The sequence below is a fragment of the Entelurus aequoreus genome, linkage group LG20 (assembly GCF_033978785.1).
Source record: "Entelurus aequoreus isolate RoL-2023_Sb linkage group LG20, RoL_Eaeq_v1.1, whole genome shotgun sequence".
NCBI classification, from domain to species: domain Eukaryota; kingdom Metazoa; phylum Chordata; class Actinopteri; order Syngnathiformes; family Syngnathidae; genus Entelurus; species Entelurus aequoreus.
This window is the reverse complement of record NC_084750.1, coordinates 1,282,791-1,294,027: the sequence shown is the minus strand read 5'-3', so window position 1 is coordinate 1,294,027 and position 11,237 is coordinate 1,282,791. Positions and strand designations below refer to the sequence as shown.

At 41.5% G+C, this 11,237-nt stretch overlaps 1 protein-coding gene across 1 annotated transcript in view; it reads right to left on the bottom strand.

The window, feature by feature from the left end:
* The window catches only part of ldlrad4b (low density lipoprotein receptor class A domain containing 4b), a 27,637-nt gene extending 21,772 nt beyond the window's left edge, over positions 1 to 5,865 (bottom strand). The window contains exon 1 of the mRNA XM_062030366.1: positions 5,503 to 5,865. Within this exon, the coding sequence (XP_061886350.1) occupies positions 5,503 to 5,596 (94 nt within the window). The 5' untranslated portion in view covers positions 5,597 to 5,865. The remainder of the gene's footprint in view (positions 1 to 5,502) is intronic.
* Positions 5,866 to 11,237: the final 5,372 nt, after the last annotated feature.

Sequence of the window (11,237 nt, the reverse complement as noted above, 5' to 3'; positions counted from 1 at the left end):
CTGTGTCCCCATGGAAATGACACATGAGCAGAACTCAGTCTGGACCCTTTCTGTACGGCTGCATGTTTGTCTTCGGAGTGCACGTCCCCATGCTTGTTTGTTTCTGCTTGGAATTTACTGTCTGTGTGTGCCATCGTTCCGTTTGTTTGTCTTTGTCTGCACACTGTCACTGATCCCTGACCCCTGTGTTTCTGCTGTGCGTGTCTGCTTAAAGAGGAAAATCTGCGGGCAGCGTTATGGTAGAACACTTTCTCTGTGGGCTGCAGACATATCAAGCCTCCGGTTTCCTGTCTGACTGACAACTATTTAACCCTCTGTGGGGACCCCTACACCTAACTTATTTGCACTGAGAAGTCAAAAGATGCAGGGCCCATTTTGATCTGGTTTCATTTGAAGAGAAAAAGGTAAACACAAGAGTCTACAACTTGTACATATTTTAATAGAAACCCTGCATACCAGCTTTGTTATAAGCAGCGGTAGTTATATTAGTACAGCGGTACCTCGCCTTACAAGTGTTTTGAAATCCAACCTCTGTCTCACCTAATTGTTGTGCTTTAGTTTGCGAGCAAAAACTTCAGTTATGACTCTCCCCACCACTAGTTGGCGTAGTGATTGTCAGTATGAGCCCTGTAAGATCCGCCAAAAACTTGCACTCTTACTCGATGGTCTTATCTTATAGCTTGTGATTGACGTATTTGTTTTCATACCATTGCAAAGGAGAGTGTGAAGAAAAGTGCTGCGAAGAAGTGAATATTTGTTGAATTAAAGAAAGAAACCATCAAAAACATGAGTGACCACGTAGCCAATTTGTTAAAGCAGTTTGACCGTAAGACTGCAAGTCTGCCAAGGATGTTAAAATGTTTAACTAAACGGCAGATATTTATCCACGAATACTGTCCTTTGTGGTGTACATTTTTACCCATACTAGAACCAAATCAACTGAATAGGAAAAAACATATACATTTTGTTTAAAAAGCAGTTTTTGACAAGCAAGTTTAACTGAATTATAATTTAAATAACGCAACAATATGAATAAAATGTTATGTAATAAATGTCACATCCATCCATACATCTTCTTCCGCTTAGCCCAGGTCCGGTCGCGGGGGCAGCAGTTTAAGCAGAGAAGCCCAGACTCCCATCTCCCCAGCTACTTCGTCCAGCTCTTCCCGGGGGATATCGAGGCATTCCCAGGCCAGCTGGGAGACATAGTCTCTCCATTGTGTCCTGGGTCTTCCCCGTGGTCTCCTACCGGTCGGATGTGCCCTAAAAATCTCCCCAGGGAGGCGTTCGGGGGGCATCCTGATCAAATGCCTGAACCACCTCAACTGGCTCCTGTCAATGTGGAGGAGCAGCGGCTTTACTCTGAGCTCCTCCATAAAGACAGAGCTTCTCACCCTATCTCTAAGGGAGAGCCGTGCCACTTGACGGAGGAAACTAATTTCTGCCGCCTGTACCCGGGATCTTGTCCTTTCGGTCATAACCCAAAGCTTATGACCATAGGTGAGACGTAGATCAACCGGTAAATTGAGAGCTTCGCCTACCGGCTCAGCTCCTTCTTCACCACAACAGATCAATACAGGGTCCTCATCACTGCAGATGCTGCACCCATCCGTCTGTCGATCTCACAATCAACTCTTCCTTCCCTCGTGAACAAGTCTCAGAGGAACTTGAATTCTTTCACTTGGGGAAAGATTTCCTTACCAACCCGGAGATGGCACTCCACCCTTTTCCGGGTGAGAACCATGGACTCAGACTTGGAGGTGCTGATTTTAATCCCTGTCGCTTCCCACTCGGCTGCGAACCGATCCAGTGGTCCAGATGAAGCCATCAGGACCACATCATGTGCAAAAGCAGAGACCTAATCCTGCAGCCACTAAACCGGATTCCCTTAACGCCCAGACTGCGCCTAGAAATTCTGTCCATAAAAGTTGTGAACAGAATCGGTGACAAAGGGCAGCCCTGGCGGAGTCCAACACTCACTGGAATTGAGTCCGACTTACTGCCGGCAATGCGGACCAAGCTCTGACAACGATCATACAGGGATCTGACTGCCACAATGGTGCGATATCCCGTATTCTCTGAGTACTCTCCAAGGACTTCACGAGAGACACGGTCAAAGACCTTCTCCAAGTCCACAACTTCCCAGGTACACGGAACACACTAAGTTTTAGCTTACGCTAAACTACAAGGCAGGAATACAATTATTATTTGTGTAGCTTTTGCACAGCATGTTACTGTTTTTCTAACCAACACTACTGAGTAAATATACAATTACCGTAAATTCTAAACTATAAGCCGCTACTTTTTTCCTATACTTTACACCCTGTGGCTTATAAAACGGAGCGAATGATTTATAGATTTTTTTACGCTGATGGCCATAATAAAAAAATTATGTTTTTTAAAAAACAAGCACTGAGAGGTTGTTTTGTTGTTTGTGCTATGGCGCCATCTTTTGGACAAATTTGCTCACTACAGGTGCTGCAGTGTCCTTCCATTTAGGGCTTTCAACCGGAAGTAGAACTGCCGTTCTGTCTTCGAGCCGTCCATAGCGTTGCTACTCATATGGATTCTTCATTCATCCCTCCAAGCAACATTTGTAAGTTATACAATACAACTAAAAAACTAAAACAATTCACACTTACTAAACCGCCCCATGTGGGATGTATTTAAGAGTGTTTTCATGCATATTTGTACGTGCTATCATAATGTACTGAAGCTAGCGCCGTTGGCATTAGCTAATATGCTAACATGTTTACGAGTGTCTGTGTTAGTATTATTAAATTACAATGGCATTATTTTTGTATTGTTTTGGTTTCACAATTTCCTCAGTAAATTCACCAAAGTGTCACCGTAGAGTTATTCAGTCTGTTTAGCTGACTGCGCAGCTAGTGGCTCCATGACGATGACTTCTGTTTTGTTTGATCAGCCGTTGTACTGCCGCGTTACAGACACCGATTGGAAACAATTAAGGTACGTAAATAAACATTTACACAATATTTCTGTGTAAATAACTAGAGAATCTTTGGCCACCTCACAATTCGACTATGATTAGGAGCTATGATTCGATTAATTTATGTATACTGATGCAGTTTTACATTTATTTTCGTTTCACTAAATAAGCGTTTATCACTTCCGACTTTTAAAAACAGTGCATTTGTAATAAAATATTCCCATCACATTTATTAAATTCATGGAAATGTGTGCAAAACTGGAACATAAGGGCCCTAAAATAAAGGAGCTGCTCAGCCAAATTTTAGAACTGTCTGCATGACTTTAATTACAATAAATTAAATCGATTATCGACGTTTACCAATCAATTTTATAATCATCCATGTCCGAATTGCGATGCATGTAAAAATCTATTATTTCCCCACCTCTATAAATAACTCAATTCACAACATATATACCTGCTATGGTTGTACGGTGTACCGGTATTAGTATAGTACCGCGATACTAATTAATCATTTTCGGTACTATACCGCCTCTTAAAAGTACCGGTCCACCGCTCCTCGTCGTCGTTACGTCGTGTCATTGCTGGTTTACCAGCAGACGAGCATGTTCGGCAGCGCACAATCACGGAGTACTTACAAGCAGACACAGTGTGTAGACCGAAAAGGGAGAATGGACGCATTTTGGCTTAAAAACTAACAATTTATCATTAGTAACACTGAAACGCCCACCGACAGAGGTGCTTTAAGGCATGGCTGGCTAGCTAGCGGCTAAAGTCCAGCCCCAGTCGGAAGTGTTTTAGCTACTTCTAAATCACTAATCCTTGTCTCCATGGCGACAAACAAAGTAAGTTTCCTACAAGTATCATCCCTGCAGGACGAGGAATAGCTAAACCTGTTTTACTACACACCGTAGCTCACCGGCGTCAGAATGTAAACAAACACCATTGGTGGATCTACACCTAACATCCACTGTAATGATACCAAGTACAGTAGCGTATCTAGTCTATACTACTATGATTACGTCAATATTTTTTGGCATCACATCTTCTTTCGTTTTTTTAAATTTATATTATGTTTATAAACTCAGGGAACATGTCCCTGGACACATGAGGACTTTGAATATGACCAATGTATGATCCTGTAACGACTTGGTATCGGATTGATACCCAAATTTGTGGTATCATCCAAAACAAATGTAAAGTATCAAACAGAAGAATAAGTGATTATTACATTTGAACAGAAGTGTAGACAGAACATGTTAAAAAAGAAAGTAAGCAGATATTAACAGTAAATGAACAAGTACATTAATAATTAATTTTCTACCACTTGTCCCTAATCATTTTGACAAAATAATAGAATGATAAATGACACAATATGTTACTGCGTACGTCAGCAGACTAATTAGAAGCCTTTGTTTGCTTACTTACAAAAAACAGACAAGTTGTCTTGTTTGTTCACTATTTTATTTAAGGACAAACTTGCAATAAGAAACATATGTTTAATGTACCGTTAGATTTTTTGTTAAAATAAAGCCAATAATACAATTTGTTATGGTCCCCTTTATTTAGAAAAGTACACAAAAGTATCGAAATAATTTTGGTACCGGTACCAAAATATTGGTATTGGGGCAACACTAATACCTGCGGTTTATAGTCTAATGCAGGGGTAGGGAACCTATGGCTCTCGAGCCAGATGTGGCTATTTTGATGACTGCATCTGGCTCTCAGATAAATCTTAGCTGACATTGCTTAACACGATAAGTAATGATTAATTCTGCTGGTAATCACAGTGTTAAAAATAACGTTCAAAATATAAAACATTCTCATGCATTTTAATCCATCCATCCGTTTTCTACTGCACCTGTTCAGGAAGTCGCATTAATGGTAAGAAGTATTTTATTTATTATTGGTTAGCTTCAGAATAAATATGTTATTAAAAAGAATAAGAGACTTATTATACTCTACAAATGTTGGTCTTACTTAAAAATGCACGCATTTAGTTGTATTCAGTGTTAAAAAAATATTATGGCTATCACGGAAATACATTTTAACATATTTGGCTTTAATGGCTCTCTTAGCCAAAAAGGTTCCAGACCCCTAGTGTATGGAAAATATTTTTAAATTCTAAAATTTAGTGGGTGCGGCTTATATACCGGTGCGTTCTATAGTTCTGAAAATATGGCACTTATATAGTGTGGAAGACCCAAAAAGAGCACAACGATTTTTATACTCCAATTGTTTCAATGAAAGCTTTCCTTTACTTTGGTATGACTTCTTTGAGATTAGAAAAAAAAAAGAAAAGAAAGGGTTAAAAATCCAACATAAATCCTGTGCAATCATATTGTAACTATGTCGTGTAAAATTGTGGCTGCTGATCTAAAAAATACTGTACGTCACATTAAAAACAACAGGGACCCTGTATAAAAGTTGATATTGTAGTGTGCAAGCAGTTATGAATATTGTTCTTCGAGAATTAGCGCGCACCCAACATTTATATTACGTGAATAAAGTAAAGACTCCATAAAAGGAGGTGAAATGAAAAGTGTACTTACATATGTCCATGCCCTGAGGCTGCGAGGAGGTGCAGTTGCAGGAGCAGATGACATCGGACTTGTCGGACCCGGCAAGGGCCGTTACATTTTGCATGGGGCTCGATAGACCGGGACACCGCTCCGTGGGGAGAGGAGCCGCCGCCGCCGCCGCTGCCGCCACCGTCGGCCTCTCCGACGGCTCAACAAGCAAAAACTTCCCGGCAGCGGCAGCAGAGTCCGACACTTTGGTTCGTATTGTCCGCGGTGGTTTCTCACGCCATGTTTCGCTCCGAGGTGGTTTGGGAAAGTGATTTAGTGGCTGCTTCGGTGCGGTTCTTCCGTCTTCCTCCTGCCTGTGCAGCTGTCCTCGCACAAGAACCGGTGGTCTCAAACCCCACCCCTAACGTCACTGACAGCCACGCCGACCAATCAAACGACTCGGGGGGAGGAGCCTTTACCGAGCATGATGTCATTAATTTCTTACGGCAAAGTGCGCAAGGCCAAGTTAATATTACTTGGACTTAGATTAACATTACTGTAAGGTTGATTGGCAACACTAAATTGGCCCTAGTGTGTGAATGTGAGTGTGAATGTTGTCTGTCTATATGTGTTGAAAGCAGTCAGGATCAAAGCCCGCTCGGAACCATGGATGAATCCGGACCTATTAGCTGCCATTAAAGACAGAGACAGAAAATACTCTGAATACCAAAAATGTAAAACAGAAGTAGATAAACAACCCAATAACATCAACCTCAAATTACTCCTTTCAACTCTCAAAAAGCAATGCAATAAATTAAGAAATAAGTCAACCAACCTGACTAAATCCTTAAAAAAATAATTACATTAACGACAAAATAGAGGAAAACACAAATAAGCCACGTGAGCTCTGGAAAATTCTCAACAACCAGCTTCCTGGTTGCAGCCAGAAACTTAAAACAAGACTCACCAACATCAGCATCAAGGAGGGCGACTCCCTCATTACAGACAAAATGGAGGTAGCTAGCAGACTTAACATCTTTTTCACCAGCATAGCCACAACTCTTGTCAACAAGCTGTCCCACCACTCTGGTCGCTTTGGTGTAGAACACATTAAAGCCTTCTACAGAAAGCTAGGAGTATCCAATGATGATTTCAAATTAGAAATGGTCACAGCTGATGAGGTGTTTAAAAAATTGAGCGCGCTCCACCCTAACAAGGCCACCGGCCTTGATAATATTCCCTCCAGATTCCTCAGGGACTCTGCCTCCATCATTGCCCCGATCATCACGCACATATTAAACCTATCAATTACACAAGGCCAAGTACCAAAAGATTTTAAGATAGCAAGAGTAACTCCCCTCTTTAAAAAAGGAAGCAAATTGGAACCTGGCAACTACCGACCTGTTTCTATTCTCAGCTCCATTTCGAAAGTAATGGAGAAAATAGTTTATGAACAGGTCGATAGTTACCTTGCCACTAATAAACTCATGTACAAATTCCAATCCGGCTTCAGAACTAACCACTCCACTGACACATGTCTTCTCTATCTGACCGACCACATCAAACATGAGGTGGACGCGGGCAAATACTGCGGCATGGTCATGCTGGACCTTCAGAAGGCCTTTGACTATACTGTTGGATAAGCTCAGAGCAATCGGATTTAACAAAACCTCATGGAGCTAGATGCAATCTTACTTGGAGGGGAGGGAGCAGGTGGTAGAGGTGAACGGCACCGTGTCTCCTCCCTCTCGGTGAGCTGTGGAGTCCCCCAAGGCAGTATATTGGGACCTTTACTGTTCCTAATATACATAAATGACATGTCATCGGCATGCGACTGTGAATTGTTTTTGTTCGCGGATGACTCTGCCCTGCTGGTATCCGGCAAGGACAAGTCACAGGTGGAGAAAATCCTCAGTGCTGAGCTGTGTAGAACTTGCACCTGGCTCGCTGACAACAAGCTATCCATACACTTGGGTAAAACAGAATCCATCCTGTTTGGGTCCCACATCAAACTTAAGAAAGTCAATGACTTCACCATAAAAGTGGGTGACATTGTTATCACCAGGAAAGATGAGGTCACCTACCTAGGTTCCATTCTAGAGGCTAACCTTTCCTGTGATAAAATGGCAACCAAGGTAATCAGAAAGGTTAACCAACGAACGAGATTTCTCTACAGAATCTCCTCTCTGGTCAACAAAAGCACCTTGAGGATTCTGGCGGGAACTCTCGTTCAACCCTTTTTCGATTACGCATGCACCTCCTGGTACCCTAGCACCTCCAAAACCCTCAAATCTGAACTCCAAACATCTCAGAACAAGCTAGTCAGGTTACTTCTAGACCTCCACCCCAGATCCCACCTCACTCCTACCCACTTTTCTAAAGTGGGCTGGCTCAAGGTGGAGGACAGAGTTAAACAACTTGCACTGAGCCTAGTCTATAAAATCCACTACACCTCCCTGATACCGAAGTACATGTCAAACTACTTCCTTAACGTAAATGACCGCCATAACCACAACACCAGGGGGAGCTCCACTAACCACGTTAAACCCAGATTCCAAACTAACAAAGGTCTTAACTCATTCTCTTTCTGTGCCACATCAATGTGGAATGCGCTCCCAACAGGTATAAAAGAAAGGGCATCTCTATCCTCCTTCAAAACCGCACTAAAAGTTCACCTCCAGGCAGCTACAACCCTGAACTAACACCCTCCCCGGATTGCTAATAATCAAATGCAAACAATCAAATGCAGATACTTTTTATTATGCCTTCTGATCTCTCGCTCTCTCTCTCTCTCGCTCTCTTTCTCTCTCTCTCTCTATATGTCCACTACTTGCTGTCCACATCCTACCCCCCACCCCATCCAAACCCCTGATTGTAAATAGTGTAAATAATTCAATGTGATTATCTTGTGTGATGACTGTATTATGATGATAGTATATATGATAGTATATATCTGTATCATGAATCAATTTAAGTGGACCCCGACTTAAACAAGTTGAAAAACTTATTCGGGTGTTACCATTTAGTGGTCAATTGTACGGAATATGTACTTCACTGTGCAACCTACTAATAAAAGTCTCAATCAATCAAAATCAATCAATCAATCAAATTGGCCCTGCGATGAGATGGCGACTTGTCTAGGGTGTACAACGCCTTCCGCCCAAATGCAGCTGAGATAGGCTCCAGCACCCCCCGCGACCCCGAAAGGGACAAGCTGTAGGAAATAGATGGATGGATGGTATAGGGTTCGATAGTATGTCCACCCCCCCCCCCCCCACCCCCCCTCTCAAAAAAAATTAATAATAGCTTAATAGTGAAAATAATATTGTATTATATGTTGTATTTATAATTTGGATCGATTTCTGTGTGTTTAAATAAAAATGAAAAACTAAACATATGAATAATACTCAAGTGTCCCATGTATTACTGCACTTTTTAATGTGATGAAACATATGATAAAATAAATGTAAAAATTAATTATAAATAAAAGGGCAGCACGATGGCCCAAGGGTTAGTGCGTGTGCCTCACAATACGAAGGTCTTGGGTTCGACCCTGGGTTCAGGATCTTTCTGTGTGGAGTTTGCATGTTCTCCCCGTGACTGCGTGGGTTCCCTCCGGGTACTCCGGCTTCCTCCCACCTCCAAGGACATGCACCTGGGGATAGGTTGATTGGCAACACTAAATTGGCCCCAGTGTGTGAATGTGAGTGTGAATGTCGTCTGTCTATCTGTGTTGGCCCTGCGATGAGGTGGACACTTGTCCAGGGTGTACCCCGCCTTCCGCCCGAATGCAGCTGAGATTGGCTCCAGCACCCCCCGCGACCCAGAAAGGGACAAGCGGTAGAAAATGGATCGATGGACATAAATAAAAACGTATGATTGAGAGAATAACAGTAGTAATGTTAATAATTCAGATAGAAAAAAAACACAATAAATAATTTAAAAAACAACCGTTTAACATGATCAGTAAAAAGCCTGAATAAAAGGTGTGTCTTAAGTCTGTTTTATTATTATTTAAATGGTCTCTGCTGTCCTGACCCAGCAGGCATTAATACAACATTGATTATACGTACGTACTGACTTTGAAACAACGTTGCAAAATAGTTGTATTTGTAAATTGAGACAACGTTGATGTCTATAGGATCCACGTTGTTGGGAAATGACCAAATTTCAAAGTTCAAATCAACGTCGCAACCTGACATTGAATAAAGGTCGTCAAAATGCATGTTGTTTCAATGTTGTATTTGTGTTGTAGAATAATGGTTGGTAAATGACCAAAAATTCAATGTTCAAATGAACGTCAGAACCCAACATCGATTAAAGACCATATAAAAGCATGTTGTTTCAAAGTTATGTTTGAGTTACTCAACACCAGGACCTAATTCAACAAGTTCTCAACATTGTTTCAATGTCTTGTGCCTACTGGGGAGGGTCTCTGGCAGGCAGTTTCACAGGTGGGGGCCATAGTGGCTAAATGTCGCTTCTCTGTGGGCCTTTGTTCTGGTATATGGTAAAAATAAAATGTCAGTTCCAGAGGACCTCAGGATCCACGAGGGTTGCTACGGTAAAGGCAGGTCAGATAAATAAGACCTTTAAGACATTTAAAATCTGATTAGACAACTTAAAAATTGACCCTGCAACTTTAAAACTGGTGTAATGTGGGTGGGGATCTCAGGCACAGTTTTAAGCTGGTTCAAGTCATATCTACAAGATAGGAACTATTTTGTTTCCATTGGTGACTTTGTATCAGAACCAACCAACGTAACATGTGGAGTCCCCCAAGGTTCAATCTTGGGGCCGACTTTATTTAACATCTATATGCTCCCACTAGGACAAATCATGCAAAATAATAACATTGACCATCATTGCTATGCCGATGACACCCAAATCTATGTAGCGCTATCACCAAATGACTATCGCCCCATAGATCTTCTGTGCCAGTGCATTGAGCAAGTCAAACACTGGATGTGCCAAAATTTCCTACAACTGAATGAAGATAAAACTGAGATAATTGTTTTTGGTGCTAAAAAAGAAAGGTTTAAAGTCGTCCAACACCTTCAATCACTGTCCCTGAAAACCTCAAATAAAGCCAGAAATCTTGGGGTTATTTTAGATTCTGATTTACATTTCGACAGTCACATCAAATCAGTAACAAAATCGGCCTACTATCACCTCAAAAATGTAAAAAGACTTAGAGGGCTCATGTCAGCTCAAGACTTTGAAAAACTTGTACATGCCTTTATTACCAGTAGGCTGGACTATTGTAATGGTCTCCTTGCAGGTCTTCCCAAAAAAAACTGTCAGGCAGCTACAGCTTGTTCAGAACGCTGCTGCTAGAGTTCTAACAAAGACCAAAAAATGTGAGCACATTACACCAATTCTTAAATCCTTACATTGGCTCCCTGTACATCAGAGAATTGATTTCAAAATCCTCCTGCTCACATATAAATCACTACATGGTCTAGGGCCCAAGTATGTCACTGATATGCTCCCACTATATAAGCCCTCTAGATCACTAAGATCTTCTGAGACCAATCTGTTAGCGGTTCCCAGAGTAAACTCAAATCAAGGGAGCGCATCATTCAGTCACTATGCAACAAATAGCTGGAATAAACTTCCTGAAGATGTCAGACTCTCCCCAACTCTGACTACTTTTAAAACTAGACTGAAGAGTTTTATGTTCACCTTAGCTTTCAGCTAAATCTTTTAATCTTTTAACTTTTAATGTCCACACTGTTTTTATTTTTATTGTCTGCATTTTGATTTTGCTTTTATTT